This window comes from Panthera leo, chromosome D4 (genome assembly GCF_018350215.1).
Source record: "Panthera leo isolate Ple1 chromosome D4, P.leo_Ple1_pat1.1, whole genome shotgun sequence".
Lineage (NCBI taxonomy): Eukaryota > Metazoa > Chordata > Mammalia > Carnivora > Felidae > Panthera > Panthera leo.
In genome coordinates this window covers 60,930,184-60,955,000 of record NC_056691.1, presented here as the reverse complement: position 1 = coordinate 60,955,000, position 24,817 = coordinate 60,930,184, and the positions used below count along the sequence as shown (strand labels likewise).

Genomic DNA, 24,817 nt, shown 5'->3' with positions numbered 1-24,817 from the left:
ACATTATGCAGGCATTATGGTTTGGAACCGCCGGCCCCTCTCTTGTCATTCTTTCCCAGTTAGTCTAGGGCTCCTTCCAACTCTGACACACACTGCTCTGAGCCTAGTGTGCCAACCAAATCCTACAAAACAGGTCTTTCCTGCCCCCTGGCGGCAAAAGAAGGAAGAGATTTTGCTGGGAAGAGGCATCTGTTTTCGTCTTCCTGGTATGGAGTTGGAGGTCGCTTGTTTATATCTCCCTGGCCAGCTCAAGATTCAGGGAGAAGGGTCTGGCCCAGGCCCATTTCTTAGCCACTGGCAGCGGACATTCCTGCCAGCAGGTGGCAGCAGGCCTCTGGTAAGAGGAGCCTGAGCCCCTCTCTGCTGACCACAGCCATGCCACACCTCTTGGCATGGGGTGCACTGGCTCATCTTGAAGGACCTTCTGTGTGCGTTTGGGGATGGGTAGACATGAGTCAGACGTGAGCTCTGCCCACGGGAGTCAGCACAGGCAGAGATAGATTACAAGACTATAAAGCAGAATAAAATGAACTCTGAGATGTGGGACGCAGTATAGTGTAGGGGAAAGAGTGAGTACATCGGGATTCAGACAGACCTGGGTTCTGACCTGACACCACCTCTTACCAGCTGCATGACTTCAGTACTTTGTGTAACGTGTAAGGTAAAACGATTATTATATCTAACATTCATGAGGTACTTCCTTTGGCCAAACCCTGTTATAAGTGCTGTATATATATCATATATATGTATAGTAACTCATTTAATTCCCAACAGCTCTTGAAGTAGATACAATTACATCCTTATATTACAGATAAGGCAATGAAGTCATGAAGAAGCTAAAGTTCTTTTTCAAGATCACACAGCTAGTGCTTGGATCCAGAGCTGGATTCGAACCTAGACAGGGCAGTTGCTCACCTTTGTGCTGGTGGATATGTGGGGCCAGCACAGTGCCTGGCTCCAGAAGACCTTTTATAATAAGTAACTGCTATGATTTTAATAATTAATGACAAATGAGGATCATATAAGCTGTTTCCTTATCAGTGTTCCATGTTAGTGTCACTAATTCTCCATCTTCCTGGCAGATTTGGGCACGTGAGCGTGGCACACCTCCTTTTGGATCATGGAGCTGATATCAATGCCCAGAACCGTCTAGGGGCCAGCGTGCTCACTGTGGCCTCTCGGGGTGGCCACCTGGGTGTGGTGAAGCTGCTTCTGGAAGCTGGTGCCTTTGTGGACCATCACAGCTCCTCAGGCGAGCAGTCAGGGGACAGCACGGATGAGCTGTTGGACATCACAGCCCTGATGGCTGCCATCCAGCATGGGCATGAGGCTGTGGTGCGTCTGCTGATGGAGTGGGGCGCGGACCCCAACCACGTGGCCCGAACCGTGGGCTGGAGCCCACTGATGCTGTCAGCACTCACTGGGAGGCTCGGCATGGCTCAGCAGCTGGTGGAGAAGGGGGCCAACCCTGACTACCTCAGCGTGTTAGAGAAGACCGCCTTCGAGGTTGCACTTGACTGCAAGCACAGGGACCTTGCAGACTACCTGGACCCACTGACCACTGTCAGGCCCAAGACAGGTCAGGCTGTGCCACCACCAATTTCCTTCCCTTCCTTGCCATGGCTTCACAGAGGACCCTAAATTGTGTTTGAACGACAAAAGCTGAGGACTGCCCAACCAGAGGGCGTGTGCAAATCAGAAGTTTAGCCTACCGAACAATGGGTCTTAAGATGTGCTGTGCATAAGAATCAGTTGGGAGTACCTATTACTTGCAGGTTTCTAGCCCACCCTGCAGAGAATTATTTGGTATCTCTGGAAAGAGCCTGGAACCCCCATGGCAAGGCCCCTCCTTTCTAACCAGATGATCCCGATGCAGGATGTTCTGGGATCTTTCTAGGACAGGGTTCAGCAGACTTTTCCTGTAAAGGACCAGATAGAAAATATTTTAGACTATGGGCCAGTCTCTGTCAGAACCACTCATTCCGCTAGAGTGAAAGCAGCCAGACATTATATGTAAATGAGTGGGTATGGCTGTGTTTCAGTAAAACCATAATTACCAAAACAGGCTGCAGAGCAGATTTGGCCCGGGACCCCTGCCAAACTGTGTGCCCTCTGCCCTTGAGGACCTTGGCCTCTGTAGGGGAGACAGGCGAGAAATGGGAAATAAACCTACTGGAAATAACTTACGTAGTAGGCAGGTGGTAGGTACCACGCAGGGGAGGAAAGCGGGCAGGGTTGAGGTTTGGGGTGTGTGGGTGATGAAGGCTGCTGTGTGGTTGGGTGGCCTCCTTGAGCATGTAAGACCGTAGCTGACATGGAAGCTGAGGGAGTGCTCCCGGCCGGCTCTCGGAAGAGCCTCCAGGTAGGACGGCAGCAAGGGAGAGGCTGTGTTAGCAATGATAGATTATTATGTAAGTAACTGTTTATTCCAAGCTCTTTTTGTGAGGTGCTAGAAAGTTCACCTGGAAGACCCCCAGCTCTCTCCCTCGCATTAGCTGCAGGATAGGGTACCATCGAGGCTATAACGGTCATTGTGATACACCCCACCGTGGTGGTTCCTTGGGCTGGGAAGGGTCCCCAGAACTGTGGTGCTATTGATGCCAACACCGGCATCTGGAATGAGGAAAGGGCCAGCCCAGGGTCACTTGGCATCAATGGCACAACTGACCGGGCCTCCTGGGGTCAGGCTAGAGGGTCAGTCATTCTTTTGTACCAGATGGTTGCTTAGCAGCCAGCACTAAGGTCAGGTGACATACTATTTTTTGTCAAAGGGTCTTGGTATGAGAAGGCCCCTCCCATAGCAAATTAGACTCTTAAACACTTAAAGGAATGTGACCTATTTAAAACTAAGATGCAGAATTTTTTTTTTTTTTAAGTAGTTCTTCCTGCCCAACGTGGGGCCCAACGCAAGTCTTGAACTCACAACCCTGAGATTAAGACCTGAGGTGAGATCAAGAGTCCGATGCTTAACCGACTGAGCCACCCTGGCTCAGAATCATTTCTTAATAGTATTGCACAGGCAAAATTAGACATTTGGTTCCATGGCCCTGTCTGTCCTCTGTAAGAACTCTGGAGTTAAGTACCACCCTTTCTGGGGTGGGTGCTAATCACCGGTGAAGGCAACAAAAATTGCTCTTTGAATGAGGCCTAAGGCTTTCTGAAGCATTCTCCCACCTATATTATTGATCCCTGCAACCACCACACGGTCGCCATATTAGCATGTTATCCCCTGTTGTTGATGAGACCAATCATCCTGGAAACGTACTCAAATTCTGATACGCCAACTCCAGACTCGGTGGTCCCTGAACTGTGCTGCAGCTTCTTCCCAGCTGCCTGAGGGGCTGACCTGAACCAGAGATTTAGCCCAGAGTCACAGGTCCCCCTCACAGCCACTCCATCCCTAGAGTCAGAGATTGCAGTAAGTCCTGCCTTCGGCCACCTGTGAGGGGACTGGTCATGATGATGTCTACTTTCTGACAGTAGCACAGTACTCACCAGCTTGGAGGAAGGTGGCAGATGAGCAGATGAGGGAGGGGAAGCATTGGTGGGTGCAGCAAGGCCCAGGTTTGGGGGTAGGCGTGGGCTTCTGGACCAGCTGAGGAGCTGGGCTGCAGGGACCAGCACGGAAACCTCAGGTGGGCAGTGGTCTGCAGAGAGCCATGTCTGCAAGTCTGGGGCAGAGTGACTCTCAGAATCCTTCAGATTCCTTATTTGGGAAGGAAAACAAAAATTAACATTGGCTCTTCTGGTGGCCATCTCGATGACCTCCCTCTGGGCTCAGCTGCTGTCTCGGACCCTCTGTTTTGGAATTATCTCATGGTTGTACATTTAGTTTTCAGTAGAAAAGAACCACTTTCTTTTAAAATTTTTCATAGGAATTCAGATTTTTCCAAGACTATACTTTTCCATTACATCTAAGAGAGGCTATCCCAGAGTTTGGAATGCCCCAAAATGATTGCTTCATGAGTGTAGGATCAGGAAATGTTCTGCTTATTCATGTTTTGTTGGCCAGATGACTGCCCAAGATCTATCTCTGGAGCATTTACAGACACTCTGTGATAATAACTCTTCCAGAAGGGCTACTGGGTTCATCCGCTACACCTGTCTTTTATCTGATTGCTTTTGGAAAGTAGATCATTTTTAAATGCTAGGCTGTATTGTTACATGCTTGTGACTTTTCTGTTCTACTAAACCTTTCCTGGTTAACTTTTAAAATCCTTATTTACCTAGATGAGGAGAAAAGGCGGCCTGATATTTTCCACGCGTTGAAAATGGGTAAGTGCTTTTGAAAATCTTTTTAGAGATTTATGAAGATAGGGACACATTCTCCCAATCTAGTATTTGTAGTCCTTTTTAAGGCCACCCAGAGTGTTTGCGAAAGAAAACAGGCATTTTGTTGTTCCTGACTGTAGTTTCACACAGGGAGGGTTTAGCCCCTGGAGGCTGATAGTTATTATGGTGCTTATACACAGGTTCCAGACCATCCTCCCAGGCCCCCTACCCCTCTGGCCAAACCCTGTGGCTATGCTCTGGCTTTTCCTTACTTCTGAAATTCCTCACTGCCTACCTACTCTCTATTTTCTTTGTGATGAAGGGCTAGTTAGCCTAAGATCTCCTCTCCTGATATAGACCCCCACCTCTAGGAACCCCTCCCTGATTCTCAACCCCCACGCTGATCTAAGCTGTATGTGCATTGCCTTTCATGTTTCCTTAAGATCTCAATAACACTTCTCTCTTTCAGTAAAGCTGTTTGTGTGCTTGCCTCTGTCCCTCCAAGATCGGGGGATTTGAGAGTGGGGGCTACCTCCTTCTCATCTTTGTAGCCCATGTGATGCCCAGCAGCCCAGTGCAGGGGCAGGTAGAGCATATGTTTGTTAATAACCCACTGGATAAGTAATCCAGCAGTGCCAGACCCACTGAGCACCAGGCTCCTGCTTCTGTTTGCAGGAAACTTCCAGCTGGTCAAAGAGATCGCAGACGAAGACCCTAACTATGTGAACCTGGTCAATGGGGATGGGGCAACCCCGCTGATGCTGGCGGCCGTCACGGGGCAGCTGCCTCTGGTGCAGCTTCTGGTGGAGAGGCGCGCTGACATCGACAAGCAAGACAGTGTGCATGGCTGGACAGCCCTCATGCAGGCCACCTACCATGGGTCAGTGCCGACTCCACTCCTTCAGCGCGAGGCTAAGGGAATGCCCTGGTCTGAGCTAGGGTCCTTGGTGGGGTTTTCTGGTCCTGAGAAGCTGCAGATAAACTCTAAAGCTGTGAAGACCTGGAGGCACATACACAAAATTAAAGAAGTGCAGGGGCCTTCTGTTCTGCATCCCTACCTTCTGTGTCCTGATTCCTGTTACCTCAGCACAGAATTCACCAGGGGCCATAAAAGCCATGCAGCAGGAACATTTTCTGCAGGAAGATGAGTTTCTGTGGGTTGATTTCAGTTGAACAGTTTGTTTGGAGTGTTCCCATTGATGTCCTTAAGTTACCCCTATTGGAAATGGAACATCAACCATTCGTACCATTGGCTCCTGGGCAACCAGTGCTGAGACTTGTCCTGACCCCTCCTTTTGAATAGGCACCGGCATTGACTGGTGCTTCTGAGTCCCTTCTCAGTCTGTCCTCCTGGAGGCCACCCCTTTCGGATAGGCTGACGCAGGGGCTGGGAGCTGCAGACGGTCTCACAGCCACTAAGTGGTCTGATTCCAAATTACAGGCCTTTTCCTTTTCCTTGCCCTGTTTTAGGTGATCACAGCAATTTCCTGTGTCATCCTGAAGCAGTTTTTCTTCTTATTTGGTGAGCCTCGGACAACTGCATCAGACACCTCAGCCTCTGTGAGGCTTCTGCAGTGCAGGGGTCCCGATTTGGGGCAGCAGGAGTTGGGACCTGCGTGGTCATGGTGGCCATGTCGTTTTTCTTTTGCTTGTGGATGGAGCACATCAGCCTTGGTTTCCATCACATTCAGCGCTGACTCCCCACGGGGTAGGGACAGGGAGTGTGAGACAGTTTGCAGCCTTTCACATCCTTCTTTCAGGCTCAGAGATGGGCGCTAATATTGTCAGCTTCTTGCCCAGGAGCAAAACCAGGCTTTTGTTTTCAGTGCGTCTAACCCTGGCTTTTTCTTTCCTCCCTAGGAATAAGGAAGTTGTCAAATACCTGCTAAACCAAGGAGCTGATGTCACTCTTCGTGCAAAAAACGGGTACACGGCCTTTGACCTAGTGATGCTGCTGAGTGATCCTGGTGGGTTGTTTCAGGAAAAGGGTCGAAGACTCTCATGACCTTTCTCAGGCGGGGAATCAGGATAATCACCTTTGGGTCCAGCCCTTGCTTACTCATGAGGGAGGTCACTCTCAAGCCCCGAGGGCTCACCACATGTCCTCAGGCGAGTTCCTTCCCTCCCCGGCAAAGACTGGGCTGGCACCAGGTAGTCCCCTAGGCTTCTCCAGTGCCAGCCTTCCAGGAGTCTCCCAGGAGGGAAGGCCAGCGAGACACGAGTCTGCCTTGGCAGTCCATGCAAGTCCTGGAATGGTATCTGTGCTTTGTGACCAGAAACCCTGCCCCAGGAAGAAACAGAAAGGCCCCTTTGACAAGCAGAATCAGAGATGGAGTAGTGACCTCCTCTGTTCAGTCGTGTAGGTGGAGGCTGCTGGGTCAAGGGCACCGTGCTGGGGATGTGACCATCCCTCGTCCCACCTCTCTCGGGCCCTGCTGGCATCTCCTGCTCCCCTCGGACCCTCCCCCACTGTGACAGGCCCTCCTCGGGGACCTGACGCATCCAATTAGGTAGCCCAAGGGTCAGAGTCTGTCTGTCCGTCCATCCTCTCTTCTGTTGCCCTGGAGTTTCAGCCCAGGGAAAGAGAGAGGCTAGTAGGCCCTTCTAACCCACAGGCTTTGAACCCTGAGCCAAATCCCAGCCTGCTGGCCGTGGGAGAGGACTTAACCTCCGCAGACCCAAGTGGACATAGCCCTGCTGTCCCTCTCGGCTATGGGGTGCCCTGCCAGAGAGCCCTCCCTCTTCCCCAGAATTGCCCCCTCGCCCTGCCTGCTGCCGGCCCCGCATATCTCAGACGCACACTCGGCTCCATTTCATCCTTGCAGTGTGCGTGAGGGGAAGCAGAGCTGCGTATCCCCTTGTGGAGGGGAGGTGACTGAGGCCAGGGGAAATGGCTTATCCCCAGCCAGGGAGGTGAGGTCCTCCGCTCAAGTCCAGTGAGCTCACTCCACCTCGTTGGAGGCCCTCCTGACGTGCGTAGATTTTATGTCATTAAAACCTGTCTCCTGGATCGCGCACACTTTCCTCAGACAAACTCGTGTCTCACTGTGTCTCTTCTCCCTCTTCCCTTCCCGACCACTTCCCTCTCCCTTGCCCCATAAGAGTCTCTCCCTAGTCAATTTTTTTTTCCTAGTGGGTTTTTTAAATGAAGTTTTTGCCTGAATTTTTTTAAGAGACACGTGCTTATTATTGGACACTTGGAAAAGAAAACAAAAATAGTCATCAAGAGAAAAGCACTGTTAATAGTTTGTAATATTTTCTTCTCAACCGCTGTTGTTTTGGTAACCCAGTTAGTAACTGCAAATGATACCTAACCTTTCTTAAGCTTCCTTTATGCCAGAAATTCCCTCGAATCCTCCAGACACCTTTATGCACCAGCATCCTGTCACCCCTTTTACAGAGACACAGAGAAGTTCCCTAATTTACCTGCCGTTGCACAGCCAGGGAGGGGCAGAAGCAGAATTTAACCGCCTGACGTCTGGCTGCAGAGCCTATACTTACTTTATTTATCTGTTTATTTATTTAAAATTTTTTTTTGTTATAAATGTTTATTTTTTATTTTTGAGAGAGAGAGACTGAGCGGAAGCAGGGGATGGGTAGAGAGTGAGGGAGACACAGAAGCTGAAACAGACTCCAGACTCTGAGCTGTCAGCACAGAGCCTGATGCAGATCTCAAACCCACAGGCTGCGAGATCATGACCTGAGCCGAAGTTGGATGCTTTGACCGACTAAGCCACCCAGGTGCCCCAAGCTTGTACTTTTAAAACACACTTACCCCTGTCTTTCTGTGGGAAGAGGGCTCCTGGTTTTTCCTTCTGGTCAAGTGGATTAAGCCCTGCTGGCCTGTTTGCCACCTTTCGAAGACCAGACGGTGAAGCCGGTGACTTGATTCCGGAGTAACATAGACTCGAGCTGCAGGGCTGAGTTCTAAGGCTGACAGGGGTCTTGTTGAGCCCTCTCTCCTGGCCCAGCACACGTATTTGCAGGTAAAGCGCTGCCTTTTGTGTCCATAGACACGGAACTTGTTCGACTGCTGGCATCTGTCTGCATGCAGGTGAATAAAGACAAAGGCCGGCCCAGCCACCCACCACCTCTGCCCCACTCGAAGGTCCGACAGCCTTGGAGTGTCCCAGTGCTGCCCGATGACAAAGGCGGGCTCAAGGTTTGCCTTTTCCTGTCCTAAAGGGCTTTAAAGAGAGCCAAGTTGACGGTGTGGGGGATGCCTGCCGCTTCCTGTTAATGCAGGGCTGGTTTAGGGTGAGGGTGACCAAGCAGGGACGGGAAATAAGCTGTGGGTGAGCAATAAGGAATGGTGGGGATCAGGGAAAACTGGTGTGATCCTATCACATGCAGTGACTACTTTGCAAGAATGTGGGTTCATGTTGTCAGATTGTCCCATTTTTTTCAGGAAATGCTAGGACGCTAGATATGGAAACCCAATTTATAGATGTCGGGAACTGGAGAATTTTGCATGATGTAGTACTGGGCTGGCCGAACCAAATGCCTCTCCTCCAGGCTGTCTGTCTGCGGCCTGTGCTTCAGCATGTGGGATATTGCTGATTGCGCCATTCTGGGGTCTCCCTGCAGCCCACAGGCCTCCAGCTGGGGCTTTCTGGAAATACCAAAACAACCTCCAGTTGCTCATTTCTAACTGCGAGCCTCCAGTTGCTCATTTCTTTGAATTTCTCGTCCTCCCCATCCTGCTCTACTTGGTTGAAGTCACACTTACCTTTTCTCTATCCTGTCTGGGACTCTAGCACCTCCTCAAATCTGCAGACTCAGCTCCTGTTCTTAGCTCACTCACTAGAGCCCCGGGTTTTCCTCTCAGTGTTGTTTGTATAGGTCCCTTCAGCCCTGTGCTCGCTGCCATCTCCCTCGGCCAGGCCCTCACAGCCTCCCTTCCTGCTGTGTCATAACCCCCAAGCTGTCACAGGGTTAGGGACACCCTGGGGGGCAGCATTGGTCCTCTCTGTAGGTGGAGAGGCATCAGCTGCCAGAACAGATGGCCCAGGCCTTGGTGTGGACAACACCTCTTACACTGTCACTGGAAAGGGGGGAAGAGCTTATGCAGTGACTGATGCTATGGTGTTTGACGTTGCCTCTTGTCCATCTGTCTGTCTCTGACTCACTGTGAAACTTTGAGCAAGTTGGCACCCCATCTGGATCTCCATTTCTCAATCTGCGATGCGGAGATTGACTAGATGAGGGGCAGCAGATAGGGTCCACTGTCAAAGGTCAGAGCCTCGAAGGGGTGAGTCAGAAAGGCTTTAGAGAGAACCATGGCCTTATGGGAAGGGTTGCTGTGGCTGATTGGTAGTACCTGTCATGGGCCCAGGAGAGCAGAGGGGAAGTGTGTATAAAGTGTGTCACCATCCTTGGCCTGGCTGTTCCTGGAGCATGACCTCTGCTCTGCGTTCCCTTGGCAGTCCTGGTGGAACCGAATGTCCAATCGGTTCCGGAAGCTCAAACTGATGCAGACCCTGCCCCGCAGGCTCTCCAGCAACCAGCCATTGCCTTTCTGTGATGAACCAGACTCAGCGCTGGACTCCACAATGAGGGCGGCCCCCCAGGACAAGACAAGCCGCTTGGGGCTTCATGATGTAGCCCCCACAGTGAAAGATAATGGTAAGAAAAAACTGCATGTGCTGTAAAATTTCCAGAACGGTCAAACCCAAATTCTCTGCCCTTTGTCCTACCTCTTGGGCTGATGTGAAAGGTGAGATGATACTGGAATGTGGCCCTGGAACAAAGTGGCTGGTCTGGGGAAGGAGAGATGGGCAGGGACACAAATGCGGTCAGCATGGTAGAACGGGGATGTTGGTGGCAAGGGTCCCTGGTTTCTGTCCCACACGCCCTGCTCAGGGCCTTGAGGCCAGCCACTGCCTCTCTCTTGCCTTTGATGGGTGATTTTCCCACCTATCAAACATGATTGATCTCTGGCACTGGAAGCATTTAGAAATAGAACGAGTTATCTGAGGGTAGGAAGTGAGCTTCCCAACGCTGGAGGTATTCAACAGATTGGATGACTTTGCCAGGGCACTGAAGGTGATTCCCACACTGATTGAACGGTTGATCAGATCACACCCCTTCAAACAGACTCCCCACACCCAGCCTTGCTCCTTTCACAGCACTGTCTGAGACAAGCTGTTGAGCTGGGTGCATCACTGTCCGACCCAGCACGCAGGGCTTTATGGAAAAGCTGAAAACACACTTTGAGACACCTTTTAAATGCTTTCCGTCTATTCAAGTATTGGATACCAATTATTAGTAAATATTTAATCACTCAGGAGAGTTGGTTTTCCAGGATGAAGGCCACCCTGGTCACTCATCCTCATGCCATGAACTTGTTGGGAGGGGTCATTTCAGGAAACTTCCATTTGTCTCTCAGGTCCTGGGAGCATGAGAGGAGACAAAGAAGATGTGTTATTGACAACCATGGTGAGTGTGGGGCTGTTCTAAAAGCATTTCAAGTCTCTACCAGTCATTAGTTGATTTACAAGGCTGGATGTGGACATGTGTCTCTCTTGGTGGTGGTTGCAGATGGGGTCGATAGCAAAATGTGTAACAGTGGGCACAGCTCTGGCGCTGAGAAATTGGAACAGATGCCAGTCTGAACTGTGGGTAAGGTGGTGCTGGTGCTTAGTGGCCAGATGTAAGCCCTGGTTGCGTTCACAGGGAGGCAGCGCTGAGGACAGGGCTTGCTGAGTAGGAATTGATGGGTGACAGCGGAGTCACCGTTTTGGTTTTGGGGAGTCAGGAGGAGAGGAGTCCCAGAGGAGGCTGTGTTTCCAGCCTGAGAGGCCTCAGTCTCCTCATCTATGAATTAGAGATGCATCAGGATTAGTAACAAAAGTCCTCAAATAACTGGCATGAATGAGACAGCAGTTTCTTTTTCTCAAGTGCAGTTCAGGACAAGTATGTTGACACATGGTGTCCTTCTACCTGTTGGTCTCCCAGGCTTGGCTTCTATTATGAGATGGCCAGCAGAGCTGTGGCCATTACTGCCTCCTTCTAGCCAGCAAGAACTATGAGGGGAGGAAAAAGTGGCCAGGGGCACACCAGGTGTCTTTCAAGAAGTTTCCTGGGAACTCACACGTCACTTCTGCTTATATCATATTGGCCAGCATTTAGTCACATCACACTACGTGTGGGAGGCTGGGGGGCTGGGAAAGGAAGTCTCTGTTCCAGGTGGTTGTGTCCCATCTAAATGCCAGGGGTGTCTACTAAGGAAGATGTGGAAGATGTGTCCCATCTAAATGCCAGGGTGTCTACTAAGGAAGATCCTGGGGGACATCTGACAGTGTCTGACTTTAAGGGATGCTATCCTTCATGGCTGTTTCTTTGAATAAGGTTGTCCCCAGGAAGTGTTTAGCATAGTGCCTGGCCCAGAATGAGCTCCTGGTTATCTGCTGTATGATCTTGGACATGTGACTTCACCTCTCTGGGCTTCGCGGTCCTCTTCTTTAAATGAGGGTTGGGGTTGAACTCAAGTGCATTTAGCTCTAAGACCCTAATCTGGAGGCTGGCCAGGAGAGGGCAGTATTGGAGAGGAGAAGGGAGCCGAAGCATCCTCAGAAGGGGCCGAGCGGGCTGGATCCTGACTGGGACCTGCTTTCTCAGCCCTGCCCCGCCCTGCCCTGCTCTGCAATGGGTGTAAATTGGTGTCTCTAGACCAGATTACTAGAGTGGGAGCTTATACTACCTGACGTTTGATAATCTCATTAAATAGCAGTAATTACTTTTGTATGAAAACAGATCTATTCTTGAAATTTTGGAAGATTCAGTAAAATATAAAGAAGAAAAATAAAATCCCCCTTGATGACACACATAATCATGACTGACATTTTGGGGTAGATAAGTTTTGGGTATTTTTCTAACCATTTTTTAGCATTATGAATATATCACGTCCTACACGATAATGGCAAATTCCACAGCGCTTACTAAGTGCCAGCTGCTACTCAGAGCACTTTACATATATTCATTCATTTAGTCCCCCAGCAGCCCTGTGAGGTGGGCACTGTTCTCTTCCCCATACTATGCTGAGCCTGACTTATTAACAGTTTGACCATCTGTTCCATGTCATTAAACACTCTTAGCCACATCACATCTAATGGCTGCATGTTGCAACATTCTGTCCTGGGAACGTGCCTCACACACCAGTGAAGGCTTACCTGTTGGACTTTGGGGTTTTTAGTTTTTTGTTGTTGTCACGGATCTAATGAATATCTTTATGCCTCAGTTTCTCCCACTTGCCTGTTTCCTTGGGCTAAATGTCTAGAAATAGAATCTCTGGGTCAATGGGTGCAAATGTCATTGCCTTCCGGAAAGTTTGCAACAATTTAGACTCTGTCCCCAAGGAATGAAAATGTCCATCTGTGGTGGGTTTGTGGCTGCGGGCATCCTTAGTCCTCTTCCAGTCCCAGCCCCCTTGCTGGACGAGGTTGCTGAGGTCCGGGGGGCACAGCACTGTTCACAGATTCTCAGAAAAGCTCAGGAAAGCCAGGGTGGGACCCAGGATGCCTACCCTCCTGCGTTGGCACTTCCCTGTCCCACCTCCTCATGCCCCGTGGAAGGCACTGGTATGCTGGCCTACCCCTCGGCAGATGGAGGATGGCCAGGGAGCCCTGCCGAGTGGGCGTTTGCAGCCATCCTTGCGGAGATGCACGCCTGCCCGGCTCCCGAGGCAGGTTTAGCTGTGGGATGCCCTTCCCTGCAAAGCACCATCTGGCACCAAGTCCACTGTCTTTTCTTAATTAATGTTAGTGCGGACTGTGTGAATACTTTTCCTTGACAGTCCACCAGTCATCATTGTGTGGATTCTATGCTAACTCTAAATTACATTTTCAAAATACAAAATTACAGTTAAAAATGTCAGCAGTGGGAGGTGTGGCTGGACTAGGGAGAGTGCGGTGGGGTGGGGAAGAGTGTTTGCTGGGCTCACAGACAGCCCAGCCTGGGCCTCCTGGTCCCCTGTGCCCTGTCCCTTCCTCCGGAGACCCCCAGCTCTGTACACACGTCCTGCTCCTCTGGTTGTCAGGCCTGCCTGAGTTCTTTTCCCTGGGCCTGCAGTGCCCTCTTCCCCATCCACCCGGTGCCACCACCACAGCACACCCAGCATCCCTTGGCCTCACCTCGGCTCCCCATCCCCTCTGTTTCCATTCTAGCTGCTGCAATGGTCCCAAGAGAAGCTGGGGGTTGGAGCAGAGTAAATGGGGGTATTGCTTGGTTGCTGGTAGAGCAGAAGATACCACATGGTTTCTGGCCAGGTGTGGGGATGAGGGGGTAGATCATGGTGCCATTCTCTGAGAAGCAGGAGAAACCTGGAGTCTTTCTTGAAGAGCTGGGAGCCTCCCCCCCTGCCCGGTGGGGGGGAGCTTGTCTAACCCACAGCCTGTCTTTTTCAGCTTCGAAATGGAGCCCCCTTCCCCAGACTCCCGAGTGACAAGCTGAAGGCAGTCATCCCCCCTTTCTTACCCCCTTCCAGTTTTGAGCTGTGGAGCTCGGACCGGTCCCGGACACGTCACGGTGGGAAGGCAGAACCCATGAAGACTGTGCTGCCCCAGAGAGCTGGCCGGGGTGCCCCCATGGGCATGGGCGGTGGGAGCACAGATGCTGTAAGTCTCCCACTGGATGTACTTTGACACATCACTCACAATGAAGTTGGGGTGTGTTGCAGGCAGAAGGGACCTCAGACCCGCTTATCCAGCACGTTTCAGGCTTTTTTTTTTTTTTAATGAGGGATATCCTTTTGTTTCAGTGTATCCTACAAAGGGACTTACTTTATTAACAGATTAAAACGTGGGGTGAAGGGAATGAAAGCGAGGGCCCCTCTTCTCTGTCTTTTCTCTGGGGCCCCAAGGAGCACAGCCTGAAGACCTGATCTCATCTAAGCTTCCCTATAGTAGATGGGAGACTGGGACTCAGAGAGGAGAACCAACCTGCTGCAGAGCACCCGGCCATGTGGCATGGGCCTGGGACCAGGAGTCAAGTTCTTGGTTTCTAACCAGCTTCCACATTACATCATCGCTCAGGTCCATAACCAAGACTATGTGCACTACTGGTGTTTTCTTACACCCACAAGAGTGTGACTTCTAGCCTTTTGCCTACAGTGGCTTCTGACTTGTGGCCCTTGCTGTGTCTCTGTAATGTCCTGAGGTTGTCCCTCTTGATGAGGGAACTTATCTCCATCTGTGTAGGCTGCCCACACCGTAGATGCAGCAAATGGCAAACTGCAGATGAGGACTTAGGACCTCGCCCTGCCACTGTGTGCCGAGTGATCAGAAGGACCCAGAACCCCCATCTCTGTAAAGATGGGGCTGACCCCCTTTGCTGCTGCCTCGTCTCAGTATCAAGTCTCCAGTGGGAGAGAGCCTGGCCCTGGAGGTGCCTCAAGTGGGCAGGGCTGGTTTGCATTTAGTCTGCACTGTGGGAAGAGTTGAGTGATCCTGAAAGTGGGGTGATTCAGGGGGAACAGCGTCTTAGGGGCTCGGCCTGAGCTAATGGTCTGCTTGTCAGCAGATGAGGATGAACTCCCCTTCCCTAGGGGACTCCCCTCAGGCTGAGCACCAGTTGGCCAGGGCCACGTGGGCTGGGGTGAGCCAGTGGAATCCGGATCCCTTCTCCTGTGGTCATGTACGTACAGAGGAGGCAACAACAAACCGTAACCAGGACACCCACTCTATTGCAGACTCCTGTCAGGCCGGTTAAATTTCCATCTCTCTCCAGAAGCCCCGCCTCTCCTGCCAATTCTGGAAACTTCAACCACTCACCTCATTCCTCAGGCGGCTCCAGTGGGGTCGGGGGCTCCAGCAGGCATGGTGGGGAGCTGCATAACCGCTCAGGTGGGTACCAGGGGGGGCCACTCCGGGGAGGCGGGAAGACCCCTTGGGGGTCTGTCCCCCCACCTTGCTTCGCCCCTGCGCTTGCTCAGTGGACAGTCCCAGAAACAACGGCACACACCCTGTCCCCTTCCTTGGTGTGGCTAAGGGACTCTTCAGTGAATTCACGATTTTGCCCCCAGAGTGGCACTGTTCAAACATGTGAAATGTTCACAGCGGTATGTGCCAACTGGTTATTGCCTCACAAATGTTAGTTATTGGTGTTTTCCCACTCGGATCCTCTCTAGCTCTCTAGAATTATTTCTTTCACAATAATTCGAGATTGCTGGTGGATTTGGGGAAACTGGGAGAGGGAACACGGCAGTCCACTCTGAGTGCTGTGGACTGAGCAAGTTATTGGCACAGCTGTGGAGTGGGGTCGGTAAAGCTCCAGAAGGGGGGGTCAGAGGGCAAGCAGGCAGCCCCTGTGTGGCTGCTGGAAGGGGCGGTGCTGGGGCTGCCACGGGCGGGGCGTCTGTGCCTTCCGGAGGCCGCACAAGCTGGCTGTGGCAGGGGAAAGTGAGGACAAGCTGATCGTGCCTGCACTGCCTCTTCCAATACCTCTCGCCATGGTGCCTTTGGCGTGTGATGACCTCTGCACCTGGCCACCTCTGGTTTCCACGCGCAGGCCTCTTGTGGTCAGCCCTGACCCACAGCCGCAGAGGCTCAGGGGAGTCTGGGGAATGCTTCTCCAGCTCAGCAAGGTCAGCACACGAAGTCCACTATAGTCATGTTGCTGGACCCTGGACCCCTGAGGCAGTCATGTCTATTCCTCTTTCCTCAGGTGGCAGCATAGACAGTGTCCTGTCACAAATTGCTGCCCAGAGGAAAAAGGCAGCCGGATTATCTGAGCAGAAGGCCAGCCACCGGTCAAGTCCTGTTGGGCCAGCGCCAGGGTCCGGCTCATCTGAGCTCCCAGTCTCTCCTGCAGGCAGCGGCGGTCCCGGTGGCAAGGTGCTTGTTCTGTTTCTGTCTCCTGTTACACTCACACGTTCTGTCCTGATGTGGCCCACGTGCTGGGGAGCACAGGCACTGCCACAGTAGTGGGACGGCACTAAAGAGAGGCCCCTCCCAGCTGCCCGCTCCCGGGCTTTCTGAGAGGCTGGATTGTGCAGTTGCCGGGATCACATCCTGTGCCCTCGGCCCCCTACACACATGGGTCTACCTCCCCCCTGACCTGCAGGGCACCTCCAGGTGCCTCGTTCAGCCTCGCATAGCAGACTACCTGGGATCGGGTCTCAGCCCCACACTTCAGCCTTTTGAGTAGGGCCCGGCACCTGGCGAGCCTGTAAGTGTCAGCTGTAAGTGCTGACGTTATCAGCAGTAGTATCTGTGGTCCTACCTTCTTCATTCACTGTGCACATCTTTGGGGTGTCTGCTTTGTGCCCAGCACTGCTAGCAGTAAGGATCCAGCAGTGAACCGGTGGTTTGGTGACCCTCTCAGGGTGTCACTGTGGACTCAGTTTCACTCAGTGTGGTAAGGGCTGTCGTGGAGAAGGGAAGATGCTGTGGTGGCACAGATGGGGGCTGCTACCCAAGCTTGAGGGCATCAGGGAACCCTAAATGGGGATCTGAAGGATGAGGAGCTGATGAAAGGGGCAGGGCTGGGGCAGGGTGTGACACCGTTCCACGGTCAGGGGGTAGCATTTGTGGCATTCCAGAGGGGAGGAGCTGCAGTCCTGCTGGTAGACAGGACAGAGTTGGAGTCTCGCCTCACTGCCAGGCACCTTTCCTCCACTCATGCAGCCCAAGAGCAGTCACCACATTGTCAGTATCTATATGGAGTTTGCAAGGGACAGGAAACCCTCAATGCCTCTCTGTAGTGAGAAGTCTTTTAGTGTCTATAGAATCTGACCCTTCTAGCTTTTGAGTCCCTCCACCTGGACTGATTGCTAGAATGACCCCCCCCCCCGACCCCCACCAAGTGTGGGTTCCTGACAGTATAAATTGGCTCCTCCTCAAGGTGCCCCTCTCCCTTGGTGCAGTGTAGCCCATTTCCTCCTCTGAGAGGACCCCATGGCCAAGCACTGTCCCACTCTTCATATTTTTTAGGTGGCTTGAGCTTTTTCCCAGAGAAAAGTTAGGTCACCTGAAAGCCTCACCCCTGGGCCCTTGCCCAGATGTGCCTCCAGAGACTGCTATTTTAACGGATGTATAAGCAATAGTCTTTATTTTCTGCCCACCACTGTTGGTTACAGAACTTTTTGTTTTTCAAAGTCCCTTTTGCAATCAGACATACAGAATTAGGTTCCTTTGCTCCAGAAAAAGTTTCTCTCCCTATGCATTAGCATATTTTCCATTATATTGAAAATTACTTGTGTAATAGGACCTGTGTAATTAAGTTCCTTTTAGAATTCAGCTCTAGAGAAAAAATGTCTCTACCAATACTTTCATACATTTTCTTTCTTCATATAGAAAGAATTATATAATTATTGTATTTCTCTTTTTGCCTTTGCTGCTAGGAAACTCAGAGCTACTAATTAAAGTAAGTCTTCTGGTGTGAGCTTTGATATCGTTTTCCTCTTCTCTGTTGTTTAAATTTTTCTGTTTCTATTTTGATGATCTTACTAGATGTGTTGGATATTATTAGCTTTTCTTAACTGGTGTTAAAAATAGGTAGGTGTCTAAGTTATAAATTATATCAACTATTGTCTCCCTTGAATGCATTTATTATATATAATCTATGTTTAGGTATATTCCAATGAAAGGAGATTGTGTCCAAAGATACACTCAGGAAACAAACCGAGGAAACAGTCCAGGTCAATGACACCTGATATTCTTAACAATATGCTGTAACCTTGGGGAGCTGTCTAAAAATTCAGGTCTCTGGGTGCCACCCAGGATAACTGTATGAGACTCTTCAAGATGGGATCCGAGAACTCTGATTTTCCCCTGAGAGAGTATTGTAATCAGCCCAGCCCAGGGCTCTTAGAAACCACTGCCCTAAATCAAAGGGCACAAGGGGTGGGCTTTCTGTCAAAGGCTCCAGCAGCAAAATGGAGACATGAAGTGTTTTTCAAAGACTCCCTTAGGAAGAATTAGAAATTAGCATTCAAAATAGGAGCCTACTGAATCTGGTTTTCATACTTTGCTTAAAATAAGCACCACTGTAATGGTAGCATATTCACAAGGCATGGCTTCTAGCATGTTCACGAATCAGCCTGAAGCGAACCTGAGGAGGCACAGAATCAGGGGAGTCAGAATGTGTGTCGGTGCTTCCCAGACCTGTGGAAGCTCAAAGTCCCACTGAATACATCAGCTCTCTCTTCTCACCCTAAAGCTTAGTGGTTTAAAACAGAAAAGCGTTTCTTTAGCTCCTGAACCTGTGGGTTGGCGGTTTAGTCTGAACTTAGCTCGGTAGTCCTCGTGGTCTGGAGGGATCACTTACACATTTGGCTGTTGGCTGGAGTGACCAGGATGACTGGGCCATGCATGTCTACAACAAGCTTAGATGTGTCCTCATGGCAAGAGCCAAAGGCATGAGTTGAAAACCAGTCAGGTTGTTGAAGCAGATCAGCACACCCACTGCAGAAGAACACACAAACACACATTGCAAAGGGTATGGATTCAGGGAGGGGTGGAGATGACACCATTAACAAGATCTGCTACGTGGGGAACATAGGGAACAGTTCAGATATTTTATTAGAGCATCCCAGATAATCATATTTATCTGCCCCTCCCCAATAATGCTGCTACAAGGTCCAGAGTATCATGTTTGTTTGCTTCGGCTGGGATAGATCTGTTTAGTATGGATATACTAATTGTTTCCTGCCTAATCAGAAGCTTTGTTATTGAATGTCTTTGTTTATAAAAAAGCAGAAGGAAGAATTTATCAACAATATAGGCAGCTAATTGACAGTCTTTCAAAATCGAAGAGAGACATCTTGTTCACTCTGGGATGTAGTTAGGAAGGGCATGAAGGCTTAGCAGAAGGAGAGGTGTACCCACTTCCAGAAATTAAAACTATTTATCTTAGTCTCTGCTATCCTAGTCAAGATGTCCAATTTTACCAAAAATTATAAGACCTACAAAAAGGCACAAAACAACTGCACACCCAAGAAACAAAGCTGTCCTCAGAATTTGATTTAGATACGACACAGGTGTTGGAATTACATGACCATGAATTTGAAAGAACTACAGTTAATTGTCGGAGGCTCTAATGGAAAATTTGAACGTGCGAGATCATATAAGTAACTATTTCAGCAATAGATAGAAACCCTAAGAAAGAAGGAAAATTCTAGAAATACAAAACTTGTAACAGAGATAAGGAATGTCTTTGATGGGCTCCTCAATACCCTTGACACAGCCAAGGAAAGAATCCATGAAGTTGAAGACTGGGTAATAGGAATCACCCAAACTGAAACACAAAGGAAAAAAGAAGTTAAAACAAAAATAACAACAACAAAAACAGTAGAATTATATCCAATGTTCTTACATACAGGTAATAAGAAGCTCTGAAGAGCAAGAGAGTGGTAGGACAGAAGGAATATCTTAATGCCTGAAAATTTCCCCAAATTAATGATAGATTTCAAAGCACAGATCTAGGAAGTTCAGAAAATTCTCGCTATAGAATAAATCCGGAACTCTCACTATAGAATAAATATAAAAAGAATACACCTAGCCATATCCTATTTAAACTACCAAATAACTCTCAAAACTCAGTAAAAAGCAAATTTAAAAAATAGGCAAAATATCTGATACTTCCTCAAAAATATACAAATGGTAAAGAAACATGAAAAAACGTTGAACATTAACTACTGAGGAAAATGCAAATTAAAACCGCAGTGAGATAGCACTAAATACCTGTTAGACTGGCTAAAACTTAAAAACTTTAAAGAAACAAGTGCTAATGAGCGTATGGAGCTCCTAGAACTTCAGTGCTCAGGGCAACGTGATAACAGTACCGCCATCTTGAAAAGGTTGGGCAGCGTTTGATAAAACTATATACTTACCCTATGAACTGGCTGTCTCCCTCCTAGGTCTTTACCCAAGTGTATTTTTAAAAAGTAGTCATGCCAAAATCTGTGAATGTTTATAGCAGTTTAATCCATAATCACGCCAAACTGGAACCATCGCGTCAACAGGTGAACGGGTAAACTAACTGTGGTACATCCACGCAGTGGGACACTGCTCAGCAGTGGCAAGGAGCACACTGTCAATACATGCAGTAACTTGAAGCAGTTTGCTGCACCAGACCCAAAAGTCTACATGTTGTGTCATTCCATCTATGTGACATTTTAGAAAAGACAAAAACATAGGGATGGAAAACAGATCAGTTATTTTCATGGGTTGGGATGAGGGAGAGATCGAATACAAAAGGACAGGACGAGGGAATTGGCTAATGGAGCTCTTCTCTATGGTACCCCCCCCCCCCCGTATTTATCAAAACCCATTGAATCGTGCACAACAGTTATTTCTGCTGTATGCAAATTAAAAGAACAAACAAACAAACAGTATCGGCCAGGAACCAAAGAGGGAATGCAGACTATAACGACATATCTAACTATATTACAAATGACTGACATAACCACACGTTGGGAGATGGGAGAAAACTAGGTCAAGGGGATATGGTGAGGCCTAAGTAAAAGACATAACCATACCCAAGCACTGTATCCTAGTTGATCGTTTGTTGTTGTTGTTGTTCTTATAGGGATGTGGGTTTAATTCCGAAACCACTTTATTTATACATTTTGTATACATGTACACTTTACATATATACTAGGGTTGAGCAAATAAGTAATTATAATGAGCCCAGTTTTTAACTGTCAGAGATTGAATCAAAGGGGAAATATTAGAACAAACCCCGTGGATATTGGATTGTTGTCAGAGGAATCGGTACAAATGCGTGGTTGTAAATGTGTGTGTGTGCGTGTGTGTACACACAGATTTATATGGAAGTAAGTCGGGCTATGTGGATGCTTGGCTTAGTATACTTTCCTGTCTGTCCACTGAGAGAACGTAGAATCAGTGATATCCCAGTAGCCACGAACAGCCTAGTACCCAGATTTTGGTTCCTAAATACCACGCTCCAATAAAAGGGACCAGAGCCTTGGAGAAGTGGTTTATTCCAGTACTGGGTCCATGGAGATGCAAGATGAGCCTGAAGCATTTTGTGGTGTCAGAAAGTAAGGAGATGCTCTTGAAAAGAAACAACAACAACAAAAAGATGGACATGGGGAAAGAACATAGGAGCCAACCTGAAAGATCTCAGTGCCCCAAACTGGAACAGTTTGAACAACTGTAAAATAAATCGCAGTAGTGATTAGATTATAAAAGAAACATCCACGAGCCCGTACTGGTAGGAATAAATAACTGAATAAATGGGGGAAGTAGTATCTCTTCCGTCCAGAATTCCAGAAAATAAATGTGAAAGGAATAAGGGAAATAGATCTCCTATCACTAGAACATCACAGTAGTAATTGCTATAGACAAGATCGACCAAAGAATGCCAAAATTAGTGGGAGCAACAAGATATTTAGCTCAAAATGTCTCCTCCCCACCCCAAATATTTGTTAATTATAAAGAGAAATGGTATCACTTCACAATGGAGAAACCCAACAGACACCACTTCAACTAAGTGATCAAGGTTAACGTTATCAGTAATAAGAAATGGATGCTGTGTGACCCCGGGCATGATGTGGTAGGAATGGCTCATTACCTCTGGGGTCATTAATCCAAAAATCCATAAACAGATCTAATTATGAGAAAATATAAGACAAACCCAAACTGAGGGATGCTTTGCAAACACCTCAATTCTTCCACAGTGTCAAGGTCATGAAAGAAGGAAAGACTGAGTTGTCACAGAGGAGGTCAAAGAGACATGGCAAGTCTATGCAGGGTGGAATCCTGGACCGGAACAAGGACATTAAGTGGAATAACCAGTGAAACCTGAGTAAAGTCCATAGCTTACCTAATAGTACTGTGCCGCTGTTAACTTCTTAGTTTTGATGATTGTGCTACGGTTATGTAAGATATTAACGTCAGGGGAAGCTGGCTGACGGATACACAGGAATGCTCTGTTCTATCTTTGCAGCTCTTCTATAAGTCTAAAAGTATTTAAAAATAAAAAGGCGCTTTTTTTTTTTTAACTAAATGACACACACACAAAGGGGAAAAATGTGTACTTTGGTGAGAAGTTGGAAATGACTGGTTTAGATGAAGGAACGTCAGGAGCAGAAAGGGACCTCGTGTATTTATAAGCCACACTTCCATTTAGAGCTGCATTAACTGAGAGGTAAGGGGACTTGGCCAAGGACACAGTGCTGGTAGCTCTACGGGCAGGATTAGTACCTGGCTTCCTGGCTCCTCAAGTGCCACTTTTTCCATCCTACCCCCTGCCTCTGTCCTCCAGGGCAGGATTTTCCTGTCCCTGTACCCATAATACTGTTTCTGCTTTGCATGTTTTGTTTTTTTTTTAAGTAGATTTCATAGTCCTGCTTAGATATCTTGCTGAGTCAGCTATCACCTGTTCCCTGTCGGGTGTCTGTTTTAATCACTTCTACCCTCCAGGTGATGGCTTACATATTCGTCTTACTCTTTTCAGCAGAAACTGGAGACGAGCAAACGGCCTTTGTCTGGAACTTCCACTACCTCCAAAAGCACCTCCCCCACACTCACGCCCTCCCCTTCGCCCAAAGGGCACGCGGCCGAGTCCTCTGTGTCCTCCTCTCCCCATCGGCAGTCCAAGAGCAGTGGGGGCTCCAGCAGCGGCACCATCACAGATGAAGGTGAGCCCCCCAAGGTCCCAAAATGCCAGCCTTTCCTCTTTGCCTCTGTGACCTGGCAGGTGCTCTCATTGCTATAGCCATCCTAGGTCCTAGGTCATTTTTAAAATTTCAAACAAAAACACCTGTCTCCATTCTTCCCCAATTCTACCTTGTATTTTTGTCTTTACTTTGCTAATCATCCGGTAAGCTCCCTCAAAATGTTTTTGAACTTAGTAGAGTTTCGTTTACGTACACATATACTTGTAGAAATGCTTCTCCAACACCAGTGAAGTACCTTTCCCTGAGCCTTGTACAGATCAGAATTCTGTCATTTGCAAGTAATGCAATCTCCACTGACACTGGTTTGAGCAAAAGCAAAAAACATAATTTGTTGGCTCATATAATGAAAGTGTCCAGGGTGTGCTTCAGGCGTGTGTGGATCCAGGTACTTTGGGAGTGTTTCTCTCCATATCTCAGGTAGGCTGTCTCTAGGCGGTGGCAAAGTTGTCCCCCATGAACTTCAGGCTTGCTTACTTCTCCTGCCAACTTAGCAACGCCAGCAGAAAGAGTGCTTCTTTCTTAGTAGGTCTAGCAAAATCCTGGGGTAAACGTCATTGGCCTGCCTCGTCTCTATTTATAATGACAGGACATCTGTGTATCCTTCACTGTGCGTCTGTGGCAGTGGAACGTGCTGATTGACTGGGCGCAGGTCACATGTCTGCCTTTGTAGCTGGGCTCAGGGTCTGCCCTGCTGACACTTTGTAGATTGGGAGCAGGAGAGAGGGGACTCCTCAAAGGAAAATCAAAGTGCTGTTTCCAGAAGGAGGAGGGGAGGGATGGTGGGCAAGCAGAAACAGTAGCTGTCCTCTGTAACCAGGAGAACTTTAGAACCTGTGTGGGTGAAGTGCAGGTCCCTCCCGTGGGGAAGATGCAGAAAGGAAGATGGAGTGGAGGTGTGCTGGGAGGCCCCAGATAAAGATAGGAAGATATAAAAGACAAAAGGAGATGAAGAATCCTGTCCCTTGAACTGCCCTCTGGTGGTCCTGGCAGTGGGGGGAGGTGGGGGGAGAGGGGGAGCAGAGTTATGGGGAGAGATGGGACCCAGGCAGGTGCAAGCCAAGTAATAGTGTTCAGAGAGGAGAGAAATGTCAGGTGTGCCAGGGCCTCCCAGACACAGCTGCAGGTGTCTCCCCGCAGCTGCCTGGAGGAAGGTGCCCAGCAGGTGATAAGTGCCCAGCAGGTGATAGGTTGAAATCAGCCGCACAGGCTGTGGTCTGGACTGAGTTGGTAATGCATGCTGCCATTGGCATCCTCTTTATTTGGGGGCTGCTTTTATTGTTTTGTGATATCTAGTGCAACCATGTATAAAAGCTTCAGAGATTCACTAGCAACCCTGTTCCTCCCTAACCGTGTTTTCTACGTGCAGTCATGAATTCTCCCACCTTGGAGGCTTCCAGGAATCCAACTCTTAGAAGTTCAGTTAGGTATTTGTACCCCCCCACTTTTTCCAAAAAAGAGTTGAGACCGTGGCTGTCTGTATGCACTGTCCATGCCCACTCTTTTCCCTCTCTCTCATTATTTAAAAAGGTTTGCAAGCCCTGGTTGGGATAAAAACAGAAGAGGACCTGACCGCAATTTCTTTTTAATTTCCCTGGTGTAGAAAGCCTAGTTTTCCCCTCCAGAGTTCCTGGGTCTGGAGGCAGCAAGACCTTTGTCCTGTGGGCATGAGACTATCAAAGGACAGACCTGCAGTCCATCCCCAGACAGCTACTTTTTATGACATTCTTCTGGGAAACACTTTGCCCCAGTCGAGGACCACATGCAAGCCTTTGCCCTGCCCTGTCTTTCCTCCTGCGACCCCTCCGGCCCCCTCTATGGGGAGTGGTGAAGCCTGTGTCCCGGGTGCCTTAATCTGTGCTGGGTTAGCTCACAGTCAGGGTGGGGATTCAGCTGCATTCAGCA

The 24,817-nt window shown here is 49.1% G+C and overlaps 1 protein-coding gene across 1 annotated transcript in view; it reads left to right on the top strand.

Moving 5' to 3' along the window:
- Positions 1 to 24,817, top strand: part of ANKS6 (ankyrin repeat and sterile alpha motif domain containing 6) — a 48,368-nt gene that overhangs the window by 4,261 nt on the left and 19,290 nt on the right. The window contains exons 2-12 of the mRNA XM_042913295.1: positions 1,083 to 1,579; positions 4,231 to 4,275; positions 4,948 to 5,152; positions 6,133 to 6,239; positions 8,286 to 8,434; positions 9,699 to 9,897; positions 10,661 to 10,710; positions 13,677 to 13,886; positions 14,960 to 15,113; positions 15,934 to 16,103; positions 22,696 to 22,876. Coding sequence (XP_042769229.1) covers positions 1,083 to 1,579; positions 4,231 to 4,275; positions 4,948 to 5,152; positions 6,133 to 6,239; positions 8,286 to 8,434; positions 9,699 to 9,897; positions 10,661 to 10,710; positions 13,677 to 13,886; positions 14,960 to 15,113; positions 15,934 to 16,103; positions 22,696 to 22,876 — 1,967 coding nt within the window. The remainder of the gene's footprint in view (positions 1 to 1,082; positions 1,580 to 4,230; positions 4,276 to 4,947; positions 5,153 to 6,132; positions 6,240 to 8,285; positions 8,435 to 9,698; positions 9,898 to 10,660; positions 10,711 to 13,676; positions 13,887 to 14,959; positions 15,114 to 15,933; positions 16,104 to 22,695; positions 22,877 to 24,817) is intronic.